Here is a 23,976-nt window from a genome sequence, read left to right on the forward strand (position 1 = left end):
GGGACCAATAGCAGAAAAGCAATCCCCAAGGCTGACCCACTGTTTCCACTTTAAAGTGTACCCTAGGCACAAATGACCCACTAAAAGACCAATCACATAAAGTCAAACCAAGGAGCCCAGGAAAAGGAATTTAAGTGAGGAAAAGTAAAAGGCAGCTGGAGAAAGGGGAAAGGCAAAATCAGGGGAAGCTCACACTGCTACTCACAATTCCATCAAGAGATGGACATCTGGCCAGAAATTCAGCGTAACACGTGTTGGGAAGAAAAAATGAGTTCTACTACATTCATTTTCCATGGCCTGCATTTCTTCTCTTAATACCTTTGCTTACATCATCATTCTCAACACCTAAAATGGCCAACTCTTTTTTCCATCTCTGCCTGCTAAATTTCCTTCAAACCAAGTCCATGCTCTCCCTATTCCCCTCAACTAGCAGGGATCTCCTCCTCTTCTGATCTGACAGCACTCACCTTCTAATTTGCTTCTAGTTACGTCTTATCTTCTCCACTGCACCATAAGCTCCTTGAGGGCACTGTCTCAATTCATTTTTTGTCTCTACTCAGTGCCAACAACGGGGCTTTGCACATAACTTGTATTTTGAACATATGAAGTCACTAAGGCCTCTGGGAAATAAGCAGTTAGCATAGCTGGCATTTCCATTGATTGTCTGACTTAAACAAGGCTTGTGGGTCATACAAAAGAGCCAGGTTCAACCGCACTTGGCACGTATTAAAGCTTCCAATCAAGGTAATTAACTCTGAGCAAGAAGTCTAAACAGAAGCTACAATTTGCTGGACAATTTGCTAATTGTTCTTCCCTCAGGAACATCAGTAGAGTTTAGTCAACTGAGCTGTGGGCCCCTGGCCTTGTTCCTCACACTTCCCAGCATCTACAATTAATAAATCAGTTCTCCAAATGTCTAAATGATCCAAATTAAACGGACAGAGAAGTAGCAAATACATAGGTGAACAAATCTGGAACTGAGACAGTCAGTGATACCTCATACTCTTCTGAACCTTGGGAAAGCTGTTTGAGCTCTGCATCCAGCTGTGTGAACCGTCGTGTTATTCTCTCTATCCGTGCATGCAAATCTCGGTACTCGTTGTATTCAGCGTTAAAATCATTCTTATAACTTTGACGTTGTTCCGAGGAGGAAATGGCAGCATATTTTCTGAGAAAGGCAGAGAGAGAAGTTTTAGCACAGGCTGCATTAGCCAGAGGCAGGCAGAACTTCAGGGACAGGAATATCACTTGCTTCAGTGACAGTAGGATCAGCTAGTGAGGGACCTCCAGATTCCTGAAATATTCAGATACTATTTCAATAAGATTATCAATTCCCATTTCTTTGAGTTGGGGAGGATGGACCAGTATTATGTTCAGAGAGGAAGAAACAAGCTAAGAAAGGGAATGTGATTTGCCCAACATCAGGACTTGACTCAAGGCTTCTGATTTCAAATCCAGAGCTCTTTCCACTACACCATGATTCTGAGGCTCTAACACCCACCTACCCACGCACACACCCCTGTAGCTATAAGCTGTGGCTTGAAACATCCAATTAATCTCATATAGTCAATTTCCTACTTTAAATAGGAGACAAATGCAGAACAGGTTGAACTTCCTGAAATTCATACACATACGCATTTTATGACATTTCCTTCTTCAAAAACTTGCCAATTCTATTGGGAACAGATAGAATTTTTACATTTTTCTCTTTCCTACTACGCATGATTACAACATATGCATCTGAACAAGCAGAAATAGGAGAAAACGTGACATCTTAAGTTTCCTGTGCCACTATTTCATAGGCGAAATTTTTTAAAACCAAATTTGGTCTTGGGGTGAATACAGAAATTGGTCTGTGACAAGAAGCCCACACAAGTGTGACCTAGCTTACATAACCAAATGGATAGTCTGCAAGTCTTAGGCTCTAATCGGTCACACGTTCTCAGATCTGAAAATAACGATGGAAGTTACTCACAACAGATAATCCGGCATTTCCGAAGTTGATGTTGGAACGCTAGAATTATTGCATGTTCCATTTAAACCTACAAAGAATAAGAACACTTCATGAAAACAACAGTCTACAAAGCACTATCAGAGCTATACCTTCAGAAATGTATGTGCAAGAACCATTAACAATACAAAACCATATTTTGAAGGAGTGTTTTTATATTTTGTGACTTGTAAAATGCACAGGGGTAGGATATAGGACTAGGGGCACTTGAAACTGAAAGACCAGGCTGAAGGTCACTGAACTAGCAGATATAGAAATTCTTTGGTGTATTCCACACTCACTCAACTTAGAATCATAACATATCAGAACCGGAAGGGAGCTTAGAATACAGAGTTGGGAGAGCAGAGATGTCTGTCAGAGTTGGGGGCCCTATACATAATCTAATTTAACCTCTTCAATTTTGGAGAGGAGAAAACAGACCAAGAGTCAAGTTAAGTCAACAATCATTTATTAAGCTCCTTCTATGAGCCAGGTACTATGTTAAAGTGGAGATAATCTCAGAAGGTAGGCACTAAAATTGAGGAAGACCAGGAAAAGCTTCTTGAAGAAGCAAAGTAAAGTGATTTGCAATCAATGCAACAGAAAACATTCTCTCCTATTTTTTCACTGATTGAGAATATTGCTGATGTCTATAGCAGTAATTAAAAAAAAAATCCATTCCTGGTGAATTGCAAAACAAATTAAAACACTCCAGATAGGCAAAGGGAATAATGAATGTGTGACTGCCCCATATGAAGAGCCAGAGTTACAGTTCAAACAAAGATTGCTGAATGATGTTTCATCCCATTTCTGGATGTCATTTTTTCAGTGTTCGGTTGGAAAGTCACTCTCATTACCCATAGGAAACATGAACTACACATCCGGAATTGAAATACAAAGTCACTGCTAGAGCTCACAGCTACTTTTAAAAGGTATCAATGAGTGAATTCTAACCATGCGTATTAACTATTTCTTTCCCCATTGGTGCTTGGAGGACATCACCTTGTTCCTGCTTTCCCTAGAAAAAGACATGTGATCCCGTGCTGTCATTTGGAGAACCAGTTAAGTGCAATGTGAGTCCACAATGGACTGAAGGCATGTTAGGAGTAAAGGCAACGTAAGGAAAGTCTACTGACTCCAGTACAGACACTTACACAGCTGCAAGGACATAACAGATGCTCTTAAACACCTAGTGCTAAAAGGGACTTTGCAGGTCATAATTTCTATTTATATAGCGCTTTAGGTTTGCAAAGCATTTGACCCCAGGACAAACAACTTGCCCAGGGACACAAAGCTTGTGTCACTCGGGCAAGGATCTGAACACGGATCTTCCTTATTCAAGGTCTAGATTTCTATCTACTATACTGCACTCTCATCCCCACTACTTGAAATAGGCATTCTTTCTATAACATTTCCCACAAATAGATAGCCAGCCTTTTCTTGAACACTTCCAGTGACAGGAAACTCACTATCCCCATGAAGCAGGCAACTGGCTCCACTTTCAGAGACTGTTAGGAAACTCTTTTCCATATTCAGTTGAAATCTGTTTCTCTGTAATTTCCTCCCATTAATTCTAGCATTGTCTTCTAGGACCACACAGAACAACTCTGTTACATCTTCCCCAAAGAGTTGATAAGAACTATAATGCTCCTCTTTTCCTGGAGCTTTCTCCTCTTTAGGATAAATATCCCCAGCAGTCTCTTTAACCAATCCTAGTATGGCAGATCATACCATGAGGATGGGTCCCTCCTATGATTGATACCTTTCAGACTAATTCTAGTTTGTCAAAGTATTTTCTAAAATATGGTCCCAGAAGTAAACACCATAATCCAGCTGTGGTTTGCAGAATATGGCAGGATAGTCACCTAACTTGCTATAGACATGGCTCCATTAATGCTATTTAAGAATGTCTGAGGGGTTTTTGGATAATATGTCAAGTTACTGACTCGTGTTGGCCTTGCATTTCACCAGTCAAGTCAATTAATATTATTAAGCAGGCTAGGCACTGTATAAACACTGGGGACACAAACAGAGGCAAAAAACAGTCCCTGCCCTCAAGGCATTCACAATCTAATAGGAGACAAACTAACAAATATGTACTAACAAGCTATTTACAGGATAAATAAGAAATAATTAAAAGAGGGAAGGCTCTAGAATTAAGAGGGGTTGAGGAAGGCTTCCAGTAGAGAACAGATTTTAGTTGGAACTTCAAGGGAGCCAGGGAGGTCATTAATTGGAAATGAGGAGGGAGAACATTCCAAGGCATGGGAGACAGAGTGAAAATGCCCAGAGATGAGAGATGGAGTATCTTGTTTGTGGAACAGCAAAAGTTACTGAATCAAAAAGTACATGGAATAAGGAATAAGAAGACAGGAAAGGTAGGAGGTGAGTTGGTTATGAAGGGCTTTGAATGTCAAACAAAGGATTTTGTATTTGATCCTGGAGGCAACAGGGAACCAATGGAATTTGCTGAAATTCGGGGAGAGGGGGAAGTGACAAGGTCAGAACTGCCCTTCAGGAAAATAACTTTGGGCTGAATGGAGAATGGATAGAAGTGAGGAGAGACTTGAGATAGGCAGACCCACCTGCAGGCTATCACAGTGATCCAGGCTTGAGGTGATGAGGCCCTGTACCAGAGGGGTGGCAGAGTCAGAGGAGAGAAGGGGGCATATTGGAAAGATAGTGCAGAGGTGGAACTGATAGGCCTTCGCAACAGATTGGAAATGGGGGGTGAGGGCCCATGAACAGCTGAGGCAGTTGGAAACTCGAAACTGGACAGCAGAGGTTAAGGCAGGATAGGTAGACTGGAGAACCATCAGCATAATGAATCTATGGATAATCTACTGATAATGAAATCTATGGGAAATGATGAGATCACCAGATGAAGTGAAAGAGGAAGAAGAAAAAAGGACCCAGGACAGAGCCCTGAGGGACACCTATGGTTAGAGGGCATGATCTGGAGGAGGAAATAATGACAACACACAGAACAACAACCACAACACACTGCACTAAGTGCTTTAATTATTATCTCATTTGTTCCTTACAACAACCCCTGGAGGGAGGTACTGCTATTATCTCCATTTTGCAGATGAGGAAACCAAGGCACACAGAGGTTAAGCTATTAAGTGTCAGAGGCTGAATTTTGAACCGAGGTCTTCCTGACTCTAGCAGACAGGTGGTAAAGTGGTTAAGAGTGCTGAGCTTGAAAAAAGACCCACGAGTTCAAATCTGGACTCAGACACTTACTAGCTGTGTGACCATGGGCAAGTCACCTTACCCTATTTGCTTCAGTTTCCTCATGTGTAAAAGGAGCTAGAGAAGGAAATACCAAACCACTCCAGCATCTTTGCCAAGAAAACCCCAGATGGGTTTACAGACAGTCAGACACAACTGAAACGATTCAACAACAATTTCCTGGGCTTTATCTACTGTGCCACTTAGCTGCCTCTGTTCTAGCAAAGGAGACAGAGAAGAAGCAGTCAGAGAGGAAGGAGAACCAGGAGAGAGAAGTGTCCTGAAAACCTAGAGAGGAGAAAGTATGAAGGAGGAGAGAGTAATCCACAGTGTCAAAGACTGCAGAGAGGTCCAGGAGAATGAGGACAGAGAAAAGGCCACTGGGTGTGGCAACTTGGTAACTTGGACAGAGCAGTTTTGGTGGGATAAGATCAGAAGCCAAACTGTAAGGAGTTAAGAGAGTGAGAGGAGGGAAAGTAGAAGCACCTATTGTAGATGGCTTTTTTGAGGAATTTATCCACAAAAGGTAGAAGAGCAATAGGAAGACAGTTATGTGCTTAAGCACAAGGGGTGGAAAGATCAAGTGATGGTTTTCTGAGGATGAGGCTGACATGGGCATGTTTGTAGACAGTAGGAAATGAGCCAAAAGAGTGAGAAAGACTGAAAATTAGGGACAGAGTCAGGATGACAGAGCAGGGTAATATACTGGAGACAGGAAGGAATGAGAGTCCGTTAAGCAGGTAGAAGGGTTAGCCTTGGTAAGAAGTAAGCCCACCTTATCATGTGAGACAGGGATGGGGAAGGAGAAGGTAGCGGAAGGCACCTGAGTGAGGTGAGATGAGGAGAAGGGGGAGCTCACAGGTGAATGGACTCGATTTTTTCTATAAAATATGAGAGGTTCTCAGCTGAGAAGGAAGGGGACCATGGGAGGTTTGAGGAGGGATGATGAGGTTTGGAAGAGGCAGTGTGGAGAGAGTCAGAGAGGGAGCTGATATGGTGAAGGCTCAGTTGAGGTTGTGTAACATAAAACTGTAGCAGGCCCAGTCTGCACAGTTGTGCCATTTTCTCCATCTACATCCAACAGCACATGTGTAGAGTGGATGGTGGGAGACAGCTGAGAGGTCAAGGCCCCTCAGGAGGTCGCAAGTGGCTGAAGAGGAGGGTCTGGTAAGGGAAGTCAATAGATTATGATCAGATAAGGGGATTTCAGAATTCTTCAATGTGGGAGTGATGCATTTGTGAGTGATGGCAAGAACAAAGGTATGATCATCTTTGTGTGGGGGGTGGGGTGGAGGAGTAAGTCCCTGGGAAGTGAGTAGATGGAAGAAGTGAGCAGTTAGGATGTTTGATGGAGAGTCAAGATGTATGTTGAAGTCCCTTAGTACAAGGGCAGGACTTGGGGAGGAGAGAAAAATTGTAAGCCAGGTATTAAACTCAATGAAGAAGGAAGGGGAGTGACACAGAGGTCTGTAGATAACAGCTACCAGGATTCTGATTGAGTGGTAGGTGTGAGCAATATGGACTTCAAAGGAGGAGAGGTTATGGAGTGAAAGAGGTAGAAGGAAAACCTGGAAGTGGCAATGGGGGAGCAAGAAGAATTCAGAGTGAACAGAGGGGAATAAGTGAATGTACAGCCAGCACTGGAAAGTGTGGGCAGGGAGGCTGTTTCCCTGGGATGGGGGGCCCGGGGAGAAGCAGGAAGCCAAGTTTCAGTGAAAGCTAGAAGATAAAGGAGTGGGAGAAGAAAAGATTTAGGATGAAGCGAAGATTGTTACCTAAGGAACAGGTATTCCAGAAGGCACAGTGGAAGGGACAGGTGGCATCTGGTTTGAACTTTGGAGTGAGAGGGTTGAAGGGGATACAAATAAGAGATCAGAGAATAGGGAATGAGGTTTGTATGATGACCTACAAGGGTTTAGAATCACTGGGATTTTTTCACATGAATGATGACACAAATATTAATTATTATTGCCACCATATTCCCTATTGTGTATTTATGTAGTTTATTTTTTGAACCCAACTAATATCTCATCTCACTGGAATTAGCCCATTAGTACAGACTACTCATTACTACTTCTAAACTAAAGTACAATACACCAATGGGGACTGAGTTCTAAGTTTCTATGACAACTATGGGCCTGTCATTTGGTTTCATGATTAGTAGAGCAAAGACATGGAAACTTTCTTTTTTTCTTTTTTAATTTTTTTGGTTAGGCAATGGGGCTAAATGACTTGCCCAGGGTCACACAGCTAGTAAGTGTCATGTGTCTGAGGCGGGATTTGAACTCTGGTCCTCCTGACTCCAGGGCCACGGGCTCTATCCACTGTACCACCCAGCTGCCCCTGGAAACTTTCTTGATTGTAATTTGTGAAGGTAAAGGAAGGCATCAGTTTCGTCAGAAAAATCTAATGCTTTTTTCTCTTTCTGTGGGAACAAAGCTCTCTATTTGGTCCCACACGCTCACCTACCAATTCTTAGAGATTACAAATCCTCCTCAGCTGGTATAATAATGTTGATAATAACTGACCTTGACATGCATTGTTATATACACATAACATCCACCCGGGGCAGTGAGTGTGTGGGCACCCCCTGGGAAGCAACCCTGGACAATAAGGAAGTAGCTATGAGGAGCCACCAAGAACTCCAATTTGCTCTGCAATGTAGAGAAATATGCTTCCCTGACATAAACCAGAGAGGTCTTCACCTCTCTAAATCAAAAGGCATTTTGCAGGAACACAGGACTTATAGTTGGAAGGGATCTCAGTGATAATCTTATCCACTCACCTCATTTTATAGGGGGAAACAGATGCAAAGTGAGGAAAAGATTTGCCCATGACCAAACACATTACATTAGAAACAGAGACACAGGATACACCCAGGTCTTTTGACTCCAAATCCAGGATTCTGTGCTTTTCATAAAGAAGGTGACAGCATTTTACTTAGATGAGAATGGCACCTGTCTTGGAGTACCAGTTTTAGCACCACAAGTTTACAGACTATCAGAATTGAGGCCACAGAGATCAATTAGTTCAATCGTCTCATTTTACAGATGAAGCAATGGAGGCTCACAAAGGCCTTGTCAGGCAGGATCACCAAGTCAGTCAGTTAATTTCAGAGCTGGGACCAGAACCAAAGTCTCCCAACTCTCCCAGGGAAGTTGTCCTTTTACAATGTTTGCCAGGAGGGCTCTACCTCAAAAACCATTCTCCCACACATTCTATTAATTGGAGATTCATTTGAGCAAACAAGCTCTTCTTTTGAGATGCTAGTATTTTCTGAAAAGTTTAAGTCTTCCTACATGTGTCTGTGCCAAATGCATGGTAATGTACATATTACTCTATCTTTAGGAAGAGGAAATTGATTCAATCAACAAACATTTATTAAGTACCTATTAAATGCCAAGCCCTGAGCTAATACCAAGATAACAGCAAGCAAGTGATGGTCTCCAGAAGCTTCCATGTACACATATAAATAACTATAGAAACTCATTCCCCTCTGTTCACTCTGAATTCTCCTTGCTCCCCCATTGCCACTTCCAGGTTTTCCTCCTACCTCTTTCACTCCATAACCTCTCCTCCTTTGAAGTCCATATTGCTCACACCTACCACTCAATCAGAATCCTGGTAGCTGTTATCTACAGACCTCTGTGTCACTCCCCTTCCTTCTTCAATGAGTTTAAAACCTGGCTTACAATTCTTCTCTCCTCCCCAAGTCCTGCCCTTGTACTGAGGGACTTCAACATAGGTCAGAGGTAACTAACAAGTTGGGGGATGGGGAGGAAGAGGTCAGGAAAGGCCTTCTGTAGGAGGTGGCCCTGGAGCTGATCCTGAAGAGGATCAAAGACACACAGAGAGACCAGGGATGAAGAGTAGCAAGCAGGCCAATGTGGCTGGAGCCCAGAATGACGGGGTCCGGAAAGATATGCCGGAGTGTAGGTGGGTGAACTGTGAAAAGGGCAAAGGAAGAGCAGCAGCAGATCCGTCACACAGCTTGGCCTCTGGTTCACAGAGGCCCTCTTCCCAGTTGCTCCTCATCCTTCCCTCTTTAAAACCTTAACAGCTTCTTTGGACTGTCCAATGCCAGTACCCTTTAGTACCCATTTCTTTCACAGATTCAGAGAGCCTCAGAGCTTGAAGGGAATCAAATTCAGTACATAACTGAGCAAATGTCTCTCTACAACATCCTTGACAAGTGGTCCAGGGAAAGTGACTGTGCCACCTCCCAAAGGCTGCCCATTCCACCTTCAGGCAGCCCTGAATGTTCAGCATCTTTATCTTTTCTTTTTCTTCTTCTTCTTTTTTTTTTTTTTGCTTTTTTTTGACGAGGCAATCGGGGTTAAGTGATTTGCCTAGGGTCACACAGCTAGTAAGTGTCATGTGTCTGAGACTGTCAGCATCTTTTTCTTAAAGCGATCTGGAATCTACTTGTCTCAACTGCCCTCCACTGCTCCCAATTCAGCCCTCTGGAGCAACAGAAAATTAATAAGCTTTTCTCATCAGGTCCTTGAAGACACTGATTATGTAAAATACACATACAATATATTCTCCTCAAGCTAAATATCCTTTCTGAGAAGGATCCGATACTGGAGGTCAGTTCTGACCAGGGTGGAAGGTAGCCAAGCAATTCCCTCCCAGGTTCTGGCTCTAAGATTCCAGCAGTTTTTGGAGGACAGCATGGCACGGCTGACTCACACACTAGGCCTGCAGCCTACTGATATCCCCATGCCTTTTTTTACATCACTTGTTACTCAGCCATCCTGATGCTTTTCAGGGGACTTTCTGAGCCCCAGGATAGAATTTCCTATCCCTCTTGTGACCTTTTCTGGTTCTCGTCATCACAAACATTAGCCTCCCAGTCCAGACTCCACAGTCCGGGGGCATTACAAACATAGAGGAAACCCTAGTAACTAAAGCCATCCAACAACAGACCAGGCTGCCTTGGGTGAAACAGATAATAAGTCCTCTGGCACCAGTGGTCTTCAAGTGGAGGCTGAATAAATGCTGGCTAAGGAGCAACCTGAAAAAAGTATTCATGTTTTAGGGTTGGACTAGATGCTTTCAGGTCCCCATCCAAGCCCAAGACACTGATTCATTCCATATCTTCTTCCCAACAGACCTGACAAAGGTTATTGTCACTCTCCCTATATCCCCCTAATGATGGGAGAGAGAACAGCTATTATAATTTGTTCCAGGAAGATAAAACTTTAGTAACTCTGGTTACAGGATCATAGGATTTAGAACTAGAAGGAACCTTACAGAATATCTAATACAACTCTCTCATTTTACAGAAAAGGAAGCTGATCCCCAGAAAAGTTACATAACCTGCCCAAGGTCACAAAATGGATATACCAGAGGCAGAATTCAAATCTAGGTCTTTCTTTCAAAAACACACTCAGTGCCCTTTTCTACTGTACTGTGTGTTAACAGCTTCCAGTTTTAAATCAAATCATTTGGATTACCAAGGAGCCCCATTAGTTGCATATCCTGATCCACGCTCTCAAGAGAAGTGTTACCTATGGCCAGTGTTGGCACAGAAAGCTTGGGGAGGAATGATGTGATGTGTCTGTACATGATATGATTACATTTTACAGTCACTGAGCCCTCTTTTCCCACTGGTCCCCAAGGCCAACAGCCTGCCCACTGGACACCTACCTGTGCCTTCCTGCAGAGCCCCACTCATCTTAGTATCGGAGTTCTTCACGAGTTCACAATCCTGCTTCTCTTCTCTATGTTTCTCCTCACTTCGCTTCTCCTTTTCTTTGTGCTTTTTGGATTTCTTCTTTGTTTTCATATGCCATGAGGCACAACTGTGTTTGCTGGTCTGGGGACAGTCTGTCAGCAGAGGGAGACTGAGGCTCTCAGAGGCCTCAGCATTCTCACAGTCTCTGCCATTGTGACATATATCATTGCTGACATCAGTGAGGGGGTCGTGAGGCTGGGGGAGCTCCAGGTCAGGGAGTTGGGAGCTAGAGCTGACCGAATTGGCCACGGAAGCTGGGCCGGGAGCAGAAGGGACTTCCTTCCCATTAGAAGAGTTCAGTTTCCCATTGAAAGTGGGCTGAGTTCTTTGAGTACAATGAGATATCCTCGGCTTCTTATTTGCTAGAGGGTCAATGAAATCCAGTGGCTGAGATCGTTTCTGAGAACAAAGAAAGTTTCTTTTTAAAAAAAAAATTGAGGATTTAATGGCGTAGTAGACCTTGAAGATAATGTTCCAGAAGGATTCCAACAGATTCTTATCAGCTCAAAGAATGTTAACTCAGGAAGGGACCTTAGGGAGATCTAATCTAATAGTTTCCAACCTTTTGGAGTATTTTTTAAACTCTCAAAAGATTCAGTGGACCATCCACCATGATAGCAGTTGATATTCATCTACTGACTGAAAAAATGCATGATGACAAAAAGCTACCACAAGTCTCAGTAACATTTTAAAATGAACTTGCATTTTAATAATAGCATACATTTGGAAAATAGTAATATCCACATGCATATTTGGCCTGCCAGAGGTATGTCTGTTTATTTGTCCTACAGTTATAGAATGAGATGGAGACCTTGGTGATCCTCAGTCTATAGTCTTCCTCCTCATCTAAGGATTAAAAGTGGAAGCCACTCTTTACTATTATTTTGGAGAATCCCTGCTTGCAAGTCTCCACAGAGCCACAAGGTGGCACTGTAACATAGTGTTGGCAGCTTAGAAACAGGAGGGCATTAGGGAGGATTCAACAGGTGCTCAGCACAGATGAACCAGCTCCACTACTACAGCTCAAAACTGTTACAGAATTATACTCTATCCTCACTTAACTGTCACCCTGTCACCACTGCCACAGATATGGACTGAGTGCTGACTGGGTCTCAAAGTACAGAGAGAAATCAGGTGAGAAATTGGTTTATGAAAAAACACTCCGGGGATCATTTGGTCTTCCCCCCTTCCCCATCTGCCCTTGCTTCCCCTCCAGATTCTGTCCACAATCTAAAGAAACTCTCCTGCCGGTGGGCAGGAGAGGATTGTGTCCTGAAGTACTGCTCCTGAGCACAGTTCAGATGGTAAGACCATACCTAGGCCTTTTCTGATCTGCGTAATGGCCAATGAGCTGGCTACTGGTGAAAAAGTGAGGGGATGGTAGTCCACACACCTGCGCTTGTTCATGAAAAGAACTGCTCAGAGAAAATATCTGCTCAGCAAATGGACAGCATGGGTTGGGTGAGGGTCACTCTCACAGACTAGAACACAAAATCACCCAAAAAGGAAAAGCAAGCTCTGCTCTGTCTTTGGGCAGTCACTTATCTCACAGCAGAGACCTCTGTGAGCACAGCTCAGCAAGATGGACAGACTCCTTGTCATTAATAAGCAGCCTTGCTGCTGAGGATGAGGTCAATACAAAGAAGATTCACTATGAATAGAAACTGAAAGAATTTATAACTGTTTCTCTTAGACTTAAAAAAAAAAAAGAAAACTTTCCCAAGTGTCTGAGTTTGAATGATTAGTTGTTTGAATATTGTTCGAATCTTCATCTTCACGAAGCACATCTGGATTTAAGAAATCTATTTCAAAGCAAAAGGAATCAGTGGCAAGAAGTCCCCATTTCCAGGACAATGTTTTCCCTACTGCTGGCCCCGAGGGACAAAGAGTGATCACAAGGACAAAGCTAATTTATCTCTGATCATACCACAAATCTGACTGCCAGGCACTCCCATGTCTAATGGAGGTGATGAGAAGGAATCCAACAATACCTTGGTGCCGCCTTATTCTGGGCTCCAGCTGGGAGAGAGCACAACATGAAAGTTCTCAGCATGACTGAGCTCTATCTAGACTGACATGAAGGCTTCAGAAGTGGCCTAACATCAATCAAGGGCACCTCAGTCCTTGGCACAGGCCCCAAGTTGTAACTCAGAGCTAGAATAAATCATCACAGTTAGGCCCACTTCTTCACTTTTACCAGCAAGAGCCTTCAAACACTGCTTGATGGGACGTCAAGAAGGGCAGCAGGACCAAAGGTCTAGCGCAACCTGCTACTATTCAAATCCATTTATGCAGGCGATGTGTTCTATGGGCTATGTGTTCTGCCTGGCTGGCCAGCACTGCCACACCCTTATGGATGAAGGGTGAATTCCTAGCCAGACGGAACCCAAATTCCACATGGGATGAACTGGGACAAAGGTACTACATGGATCCAATTTGGAAGAGAGCAATCAACTGTACACGAAAGGCTGATTACCTGCTCCTCCCAAAAGGGATCACATTAGATTAGGGGAAATGAATGAGTGTGCAAAGTTTGGGGATGAGAAGGGCAGAAAGGGGACCTGAAATTAGTTATCCAGGGTCTTTTGTCTATATGAGAAGACAGGAAACACCCCAGAAAAAGACCAACCAAAGAAATGCTAACCAAGGAAAGGAAAGCTCACAAGACAATCTCTACCTCATTTCAGGACCATATATATAAACACTAATGGGAAAGTTCCAGTCAGCTAGGACCGTGGCATGACTTGAACAAAAGACTAATTATTCACATCAACAGTGTCATCTGACCCTGGTCCAGTGGTCTTGCATCACAACTCATACACCGTCAGTAGTATGTGTTAAAAACAAACAAAAACAACCCTTATCAAGGAGGGTTGGGGAAGGTAATATCTGGTGTACAACAGAAGATCAACACTAATCCAAAAACTCTATTATCTAAAACTCTGTCAGCCTTTCTGTGTGTGAACAGTTGCAGACGCCAAGAAACTTCTTCCTGGCAGTCTGGCAAGCACCACAGAAATGATGTGTATTTTATAGCTACAAAGGATCTTTGAGATACTCTAGTCCACTCCTTAATTTTACAAGGGGAGGGTGGTGTTAGAGGGGAGCCCAAGCCTAGAGAGGGGAAGAGACGTGCTCGAAGTACAAAGCCAGCTCTTCAAGTTCAGATTTGGGAACAGCAAAATTTCTTTTCCTCCTCTCCCTTTGTTCCCCAGCAATAAATGCTAAGTTGACTGGAATAATATTAATTTTCCAAAGTGTTTTGTGTTCACCGTTCTGGGAACCAGCAGAAATTATCACCATTTTATAGACATAAACTAAGGGCAGGAGAAGCTGTCTAAGGTCACAAGTTAGTTAGTGGAATGAGAACTGAGCTCTTCCAGAATCCCTGCTCAGATCTTTGTAACAACATCAACAAAATATAACACAAAACTGAAACCTCAAGGCTGCCGGTGCTTCTGGTTAAAAAAAAAGGGAAGAAGATTATCTGTGGTTCTGGTAGATCTACAGTTTGCAAGACTTCCTCAGATCCTCTGACTCGAGTCTGGCAACAATGAGTGCTCAGGAGAGAACCTGGGTCACACATCATTCCTGGTTTCCATTCTTTGGATAGGGACCTTCTACTGAGAAAGGAGTCAAATTCATGACCAAGAAAATCCGGTACTACCACTGGGCTGACTTTCATTCCAATTCTTCCCTTTGCTACATCTAGTCTAAGCTCTTGCCAAACTGTATGACTCACCACACTCCCTGCTTTCTATTCTGCCCTCTCTAAAAGCATTTATGCCTTTGGCTTGTGCATCTGCTTGGAATGAACTGTCTATCTCATCACCACTGGCTTGGTACATCCATCCTTTCCTTCAAGATTCAATTTGGATGCCGCCTTTGACACTTTCCCTGGCCTACTCAGATAAAAGTAGCTTCTAATTTAGCTAATTTCTCTTCCAATTTCTCACAGCACTCTACCTTCTTCTCCTGTGTTCCTATCCCTTTATTTCCACTCTACTGGAAAACAGGATAGTGTCATGAAAAGAACAGTGGACTTGGGGTCAGAAAACCTAGAATCAAATCCAGAGCATGCCATTCAACAACTATGTGACTATCATAGCTACTTAGCCTTTTTAAAACTCACTTTCTCCATCTGTATAATGATGACTAAACTCAATTCAGCAAACATTTATCAAGTGCTTATTATAAGCAAGGATTGTAATGAGACAGGTAAAGAGAACAAAAGTAACTCTATTTTTACCATCAAGGTACTTATATAATAAAGGGAATTTTTTTTGCAAGGGAGAAAAGTGGTGGGGTGGGGCATTACTTTACAGAGTAAGTGGCAACAGAGCTAATTCTAAGAGGCAGAGATAAAGAGGAAGAGAATGCAATTGGAGAATGTGGGACTGCTTATGTGCATGATGGCATGGAGATGAAACAGCTAACAGTCTAATATAGCAGGAACAGAATATCTAAAAGGAAGTCCTATGAAATAAAGTTGGAGCCAGGCTATGGAGGCTGGAATGGTGCTATCCCTCCCAGAAAAACCTGGGAAACATTGCAGACTGTTAAACACAGTGGTGAAAATGGTCAAATGACAACACTACCGACAAAGGTCTGGCTCATAGGCCTGCTGGGTAATGAACTCTGTAAACTTTCACAACTATCAATGAACAAACATATATCAATGAACAAATAGGGCCTACTCTATGCCAGGCCCTGTGCTAGAAAAGGGGGCCAACAAAGCCTCTGAATTCCAGGAGCATGCTGATATTCTGTTGGGGGAGATGACATATTCAGCTATATAGAATACACTAACAAACATATAAAAATGCCAGATAAACACAAGCTAAACCGTTTTTTTGGAGGGGGAGAGGTACTAAAAGCTATGCAGATCAAGAAAGGTTCCAGGAAGATTTCATAGTGGCTGAAGTGAGTTTTGAAGGAAATGAGGGATTTTAAGAAGCAAGGTAAGGAGGTGAAAGAACCCTGGGTCTAAGGAGAGTCGTTGCCAAGGCACAGTGGTGGTCTGATGGAGTGGTGCTGTATGAGAGGAACAAGAAGTCGGACAGTTTGGCTAGACTGCACAGTTTGTGAAGTAGAATAACGTGTAATAAGGCTAGAAAGGTAGGTTAGTGCTAGTTGTGAAGTCTTTACCCTCCATCACTCTAGAGCAGTTCATAATCTGATTGTGGAGGTAACAAGGAGGGTACAGGGCAGGGACCTGGTTAGCCTTGTGCTAAAGAAACATACATCACTATCATATAAATATGAGACAAAGTTCTTTGAGCCCAAGAACCATTTCTATCATTTTTTTTCATTTCTGTCTCTCCTCAACTTCCAAGCTCCTTATCTCACACACAGTGATTACTTAATAAATGTTTATCTAATGTTACATGAATTTGGTTCTGCTGGGTTCTGTGGTCAAAAATGGGCCTGAGACTTGTGCTGAGACTGAGAGTTCAATTCAACATACGTTAATCAAGTACCTACTCTTGTGCAAAAGAAACAGAACAGAGTAGTGGACTGGACAAAGGGTAGGAACTGTAGGTTAAAGTCCTGTCTGAAACATACTAGCTACACGGTCATCTGCAAACATTCTTTCTCATCTGCCACATCCAATCTGTAGCCAAGGCCTGTCAATTTCACCTTCGCAGCATCCCTTGAATACACCCCCTTCTCTCCTCTGACACTGTCACCGTTCTAGAGTAGATCCTCATGTCTCTCCCCGTTCCAAACCACTCTCCACTCTGCTGGCAAATTTACAGAAGATCGTGTCATATCACCCCACTAAGTCATTAAACTCGAGTGGCTCCCTAGCACCCCTAGGATCACATCTAAAATGCTTTGTTTGGGGTTCAAAGCCCTTCACAGTCTCCAGGCTTAACTTGGGAGTTGCACCAGGCAAACTCTCTAAGTCACAGATAAAATTGGTGTGGATAATTTCCATAAAGAGAGTCGCCTAAACCTATGAAATTTTAAGTCTGGATGGGGAAAAAATATGAAACAAGGAACAGATTTTTTTTAAAAAGAAGTTATCCTTAAAAGGAGAAAAAAAAAAGCTAAAAGGCTAAAAGGCAAGTACCTACTTCAATGAACTTGATTAGTAGGATCATATTCATTATAGGCATATACTCTGTAAGTCCTAACAAGAAGCTCTAGAATCCACCAAGCCCAAACATGACCAGTGGCTGCTCCAGCTAACTGCGTTATTTCTCCTCCCCACTGAGCTACGAACTTCTTGAGAGAAGCAGAGCCTTATCTAACTCTGCATCTCTCTCAGCCCCAACGCAGGGATCCAGCCACACTAAGGGCTTAACACATCGGTGTTGAAGGGATAATTTTAGCACCATAGGATTCTGCTGATCCCTCAGTGTTTTCTACTTCAAACATCCAACTGTATCTAGTACAGCTTAAGCATTTCACTGCCATTGTGGCCAAAATCTCTGAAAACTGGTCATTATTTATACGACCATTCTGCCACTACGTTGGATCACAGTCACTGTAGTATATTCAAACTACACTAACAGTTCAATTAGCACAGATTGCTACAAATGAATTCAGATTTCACTTTCTGACACGACCTGACAAAGTTACTATTTTCAAAAGGTTTTCTAATTAAGGAAAGTACAAAGACTTCAAAAGTCCATGGGAAATCCTACACCAGAAATAATAGCTCACATTTATACAGAACTTTATAACAAAAATTAAAACGGTTTATATACATTATTTTTTGTGATCTTATGAGATCTATATTACATGAAATATTATTACCATTTTAGAGATAAGGAAACCGAGTCTTTGGAGAGATTAAATGACAATTTGTTCAAGGTCATCTAATCCAGGTGGTCTAGTTCCAAATCCAGTGCTCTTTACCATAACTACTTTACTTACACTTATAATTTAGTGTCTGAAGGTTTATGAAGCATTTTATATACAATACTGCTTAGGAGCCAGAGAAGATTAGTGACCACGTCACTCCCTCCTGGCTCTGGAGCTAACAGCTCTTTCTGAAGCTGACTCCAAATTCAGTCCTCCATTTTTCTCTAGCCCTTCAGGTCACCTACCTGAGGGGGTGATGAGGAATTCAAAGGGTCTTTCGGTGGTGGACTTGAGGAAGGTGTGTCTCCAGGAACACTACCTACGTTCTGTGGCTGACAGAGTTTCCTGAAAAGCAAAGTTATACATGGTTTAAAGAAAGCATCCCTCATCAGAAGGTAAGATGAGTTGAGTTTGAGCCTGGCCTTGATACATGCTGAAAGCTGAGGTTTCCTGAGTGCACAGGCTGACTGCCTATCTCTTAAGTCTAATTTTCCTGAATGATTACGAAGGAAAAAAACATACACCTCTGGACTCTGGCTAACTACTTTTAATTCAGTGTGGCTGAAGGAGAAATCAGGCATTGGGAGCAGGTGGTTTTTTGAAGCACTCAACAGACAATGAAAAAGCCTCTGGTTTGCTGGGGTCCTCCCAACACAGGGCCTGGGTCTGTGATTTCACTGACACAGGGAAAGCTCAGGTATGGAGATTCCCTCTACTAATGCAGACCAACACCTTTTCTGCACCTTACGAATCTTGAGACAAGTTAAGTGATTTGTTTGGGTGGTACAGCCAGTGCGTGTCACAACCCAGGTTGGCTTCCTGTCTCTGGGCCCAGCTCTCTAACCACCATGACACACTGCCTCTCTTGAGAATTGAGTGAATTAACATTGAACTCACACAACATTTAATTAACATTAACTAATCCAATACAACCAGATTAATAAATTCAAATCCTCACTCCTCTAGTTTAAATCTCTGGGCTTTTTAATGAAAGATCATGGAGGGATCTTTAAAGGAGAAGATCCAATGACAGGCGGACAGGTTAGTTCTCTTCTCCCATCATTCTAACCATATGGAAAGACTTCCTTGATCTGCCGAAACCACCATGTGGGGGGAAAAAAATCCGTTAATCATTACAATGATTTCTACAAATGATTTCTTCAAATTACAGGATGCACACAGAAAAGTTTTTAAGTTAGTAATATCGATGACCAATACCAGACATGCATCTTACCACAACAAGTGACAAAGCCTCTAATCTCTCTCCAAGGAAGTTTCTCCTGGTTCTAACATTCCATGTCCCTAAGGCCTGCCAGCTCTGACTCTGCACTTCAATGGAGCTAAATGGATGATCTGACTCATTTTCCACTGTACCAATGAAAATCTGCCCATGGCTTGTCAAACTTGCAGCCTTTTTGTCCACATCATTGCATAAATCCCTTCACAGGGAATCAACCTGATGTACTGGAGGCCTTTCTATGCTTCTCTTAATTTCTTCTTTATCTTCTGTTATTTTTCTTTTTGAGTACCACCAGTACAGAGTTTATTCTTCCCATGATGGCTTAACTTCCTGTCTGGCCAACTCTACCCCGGATGGTGGTTTGTCAACCTCTCCTCATGGCTGACAATACGCGGCACTCTCCTCAGATATTCTGTCTAAGTATCAGGTGCCTCTTTGGTAAAATTGAGAGCTTAGATTAGATGGCTCCTAAGCTCATTTCCATCTCTACAATATATCATAGTCTATGAGACTATGTAAAAGAAAAATCAAAGAAAAGAATAAGTCACTTTATAACAATTGATCTTAGTCCTGGGAGTGCCCAAAAAGGTAATGACAGACTAGACAAAAGGAAGGGTGCACACCCCTGTGCTACATTAGGAATACAAATTCTTAACATAATGCTATTACTCCTATAATAATGTACTTTAAATATTTAATATTTAAATTTTATTTAATTTTGAATTTAAATGTAATATTTAAATACTTTCAAATAGAGCTTTAAGGGTTTATAAGCTTTATATACATCATCTCATCATAAGATCCTCATTGCCTGAGGTTAGGTGCTAGAGGTATTGGTCTATCCATTTTATGGATGATGAGTCTGATGCTAGATTCAAATCTAAAGCTCCCTGACTCAAGCCTAGCACTCTACTCGCTTTCCTATGCTTCCTTAAGAAGTAAGAGCAGCAGGCATAAGAGAGGCAATGCGGCAGAATAAAAGGGTGTTGGGTTTTTTTCTAGTGATCTACAAGTGGCTTCACTTCAGCCTGTTCTATCACCCGTAAAATGAAGGGGCGAGACTAAATGTCAACAAAGTTGCTTCCAGCTCTGGTACTCAATCTGTATACGGATGGCTCTGAAACATGGAAAAAGGGCTTTGCAGCAAGGACCTAGAAATCACTAGATGAATAGCTCAGCTTCAGGAAGAGCAATGAAGCCCCTTTCTCCACTTCTGAAGCAAGTCTGTATTTGCACAGCAGAAAGATATCTTTTCAGGGTCCTATTTTGGGTTTATTGCCCTAAGTAAACGCCATGATTTCAGATGACAAAGTAAACATAGAAGAATCAACTTCTTTTTTTTTAAACCAGACAGACTGTGTGGACAGCTGTAATTTTCCAGTTAGGTTATAATTCAAGGCACTGGCTATGTTTAAATTAGTTACAACAGCCCAGTTTTCATTTTCCTAAGGATTGCCAAAGAGACTCTAACACTGCAAATGACGCTGGTCTATAACAGTGTCTCATCTCTCAGCCAAACTGTACTTTCAGATCATGGAAATTGTTCAAATACAAAGAACAGCATTCTGAGTTGGCCAAAAATCACGAGAAAAGTAAGCCTGGAGAAAGTAAAAAGTCAAATTTCCACCTGTCTAACACAGACACTTTAAATTGGTTCTTGCCGGGACTGAGAGAGAAAATACTGCCCTTGTGGCTGCAGATTCCCAGAAGCCTTTGCACTGACTACACTTGTCTGAAGTTCTTGGGCACAAGTCTCAGGTATTTTGTAACCAGAGGGAAGCTTTGCAACAGAGTGGGATCCTTTGTAAAGAAAGCCAGAGGCACACACAAAACCAATGCATACAAGATGAGGAGGAAAACAGAAAACTGGGAAAGAATTTTTATAACCAGTGTCTCTGATGAAGGCCTCATTTCTAAAATATATAGAGAACTGAGTCAAATTTATAAGAATACAAGTCATTCCCCAATTGATAAACGGTCAAAGGATATGAACAGGCAGTTTTCAGAGGAAGAAACTAAAGCTATCTATACTCATGTGAAAAAATGCTCTAAATCACTATTGATTAGAGAAATGCAAATCAAAATGACTCTGAGGTACCACATCACACCTATCAATTCGCTAACATGACAAAATAGGAAAATGATAAATTATGGAGAAAATGTGGGGAAACTGGAACATTAATGCATTGTGGGTGGACTTGTGAAGTGATCCAACCATTTTGAAGAGCCATTTGGAACTATGCGCAGAGGGCTATAAAATTGTGCATATCCTTTGACCCAGCAATAGCACTTCTAGGTCTGTATCCAAAAGAGATCATAAAAATGGGAAAAGAACCCACATGTACAAAAATATTTATAGCAGCTCTTTTTGTGGTGGCAAAGAACTGAAAATTGAGGGGATACCCATCAACTGGGGAATGGCTGAACAAGTTGTGATATATGAATGTAATGGAATACTATTCTGCTATAAGAAATGATGAGCAGGATGCTCTCAGAAAAACCTGGAAAGACTTATATGAACTGATGCAGAGTGAAATGAGCAGAACCGGGAGAACACTGTACACAGTAACAGCCACAATGTGTGATGACTAACTTTGATAGACTTGTCTCTTCTCAGCAATGCAAGGATCTAAGACAACTCCAAAACACTCACAATGGAAACTGCTATCCACATTCAGAGAAAGAACTATGGAGCCTGAATGCAGATGGAAACATACTATTTGCTCTCTTTTTCCTTTCTTGTTTTGTTTTATAGCTTCATTCTTGTGGTTCCTCCCATTAGTTCTAATTGCTCTTTACATCATGACTAATAAGAAAATATGCTTATAAGTAGAGACTATATCAGAACGCATGCCATCTTGGGGTGGGGGGAGTGGAAGGGGGAGAAAATTTAAAACTCAAAATCTTATGGAAGTGAATGTTTGAAAACTAAAAATAAATAAATTATCAAGGGAAAAATTTTAATTTAATTTAAAAAGCAGAAAAAAGAAAAAAGAAAGAAAACCTGAGGAAACTGTTGCATCCACAGCCCAGGCCTCTGCATACTCTCAGTCTAGTGGATCTCTTATTTACACCTCCACAGCAGTCAGTCATCCAGGTTGTTTCTGGGCCCTTTCTCCTGGCCCCTCTTTAGGACAGCAGTTTGTTAAGAACTACTTTCTCAGAATGAACCAAAACTTGCTTTCCTGTCCTGCCCACTGTTCCCTATCACTTGCAAACTGACAAACCCTTCCCCCAATTTGGTAACAAAGCAAAAGTCTAAATAAATGATCTGCCTTGTGATCCAGAATTCAGATGGAAACAATGGCAAAGTGAGGCCTTGGTCTTGTTTGAATAAGAGAGGCTACTCCAAGTTCTGGTTCTGCTGGGCCATTTTACTCCTATTTAAAAAAACCAGTCAATGTCATACCATTTGAGAAAGCTCACTTAAACATCTCAGGGAAGTCAAAAGATGCATGACTGTCAAAAGTCTACTAAGAAAGTAAAAGAGGGAGGGGAGGGAGGGAATAAGCACTTACAGTGGGCCTACTCTGTGTCAGATATAGTGCTACATGCTTTTTTATAATTATTTTCTCATCTGATCTTGACAACAATCCTGGGAAGGAGCTGCTGTTATTATCCCCATTTGGCAGGTGAGGAAACTGAGGCAGATAGCAGTTAAAGGGCTTGCTCAGGATCCCAAAGATAGTGAGTGTCTGAGGCTGATCAGGCGTGGTGCTCTGTCCCCTGAGCCACCAGAAGCTTCAAAATGAGAAAACTGACCACAAATGCATTATACGGTTTACAAAGCATTTTCCCATAGATCTCATTTAAACCTTACAACAACTCAATGGGATAATTCTGCATTCTACAAATGGGAAAAGTGAAGCTTAAATAAGGCATGTGACTTATCCAAGGTTACATATTCAGTAAGTATGGAAGTCAAATCTATGTCTTCTAAACCAGGGATCCCCCTCTACCTAGCTCCTCTTCATGGCTGTGTGTGTGTGTGTGTGTGTGTGTGTGTTGGGGGGGAGGTACACACGCAGATATTTACAAATATATAGTTCTCACTTTATGCAAAGTCCATTACATATATTCACCTTTACATAAGGAATTCTGAAAGAAATCTGCATTCCAAAAAAAAAAAAACCACCTACATAAACACTTTACTATACAGTACTATGCTCTCTATCCTCACTTCTTCCCCTTGGCTCACCACTTCATGGCCTCTCAACCCCCCACCAAAAACCAAACAAACAAACAAAAAAAACCCCCCAAACCTTCCAAGTTAAAGCAGAAGAATGGACCTGGGGAAAGACCATCATCACCACTGGATCCTGGCTTGACACCTCCAGGTAGGAGAGAGGAAACCTACCCACCTACCTTCACATCCATCTTCCCTCTGTGTTTGTCTCCAGGCCCCACAGGTCCTCCACCTTCTCCTGTCTGTGTCCATGTTCAGCCCCAACATGTCTGCCTACTATGGGTTCTTCCTCTTGGTTCTGGCCAAGCCCCTAAGTGCTCTTGCTTCTCGGTCCCCAGTCCCACCCACATTCTTGTACCATGTGCCAGCACTTTTCCTGCCTCCCTTTCAGGCAAATTCAACATTACAAAAGGTCCACTTACATAGAGCGAGAACTATCCATACTGAATATCCCTGCCAACTATTCCTTACATACACAAAAAAAACTTGATTCCAAGTCAGCTTTCAGTAGGGCTGAACAGAATTTAACCAGAAAATGTAAAAATTCACAAGGAATGATAAACAAAGATCTCATCCTTCCTGCTCTAAAACAGCAGCAGCAAACACTATATTTGCTTAATAGAGGACCCAAAGAAATGGGTTCATCCTGAGCAACCCATTAACTTTCATTAGAAACAACTACTGCCTGAAATAGTGGAACAAAGTATTCTGAACAGTTTCCTAGGCTGCCAAATTATTTTCCTTCTCTAACCCCTTGATGGTAAAATGGGGAC

At 42.2% G+C, this 23,976-nt stretch overlaps 1 protein-coding gene across 1 annotated transcript in view; it reads right to left on the bottom strand.

Moving 5' to 3' along the window:
- Nucleotides 1-23,976, bottom strand: part of ELL (elongation factor for RNA polymerase II) — a 150,989-nt gene that overhangs the window by 6,431 nt on the left and 120,582 nt on the right. Inside the window, exons 7-10 of the mRNA XM_027853119.1 lie at nucleotides 18,023-18,122; nucleotides 10,877-11,363; nucleotides 1,976-2,042; nucleotides 997-1,168 (exon numbers count right to left, since the gene is read on the bottom strand). Of these exons, the coding sequence (XP_027708920.1) occupies nucleotides 997-1,168; nucleotides 1,976-2,042; nucleotides 10,877-11,363; nucleotides 18,023-18,122 (826 nt within the window). The remainder of the gene's footprint in view (nucleotides 1-996; nucleotides 1,169-1,975; nucleotides 2,043-10,876; nucleotides 11,364-18,022; nucleotides 18,123-23,976) is intronic.

Source organism: Vombatus ursinus, unplaced genomic scaffold (assembly GCF_900497805.2).
Source record: "Vombatus ursinus unplaced genomic scaffold, bare-nosed wombat genome assembly UNPS02009918.1, whole genome shotgun sequence".
Classification (NCBI taxonomy): domain Eukaryota; kingdom Metazoa; phylum Chordata; class Mammalia; order Diprotodontia; family Vombatidae; genus Vombatus; species Vombatus ursinus.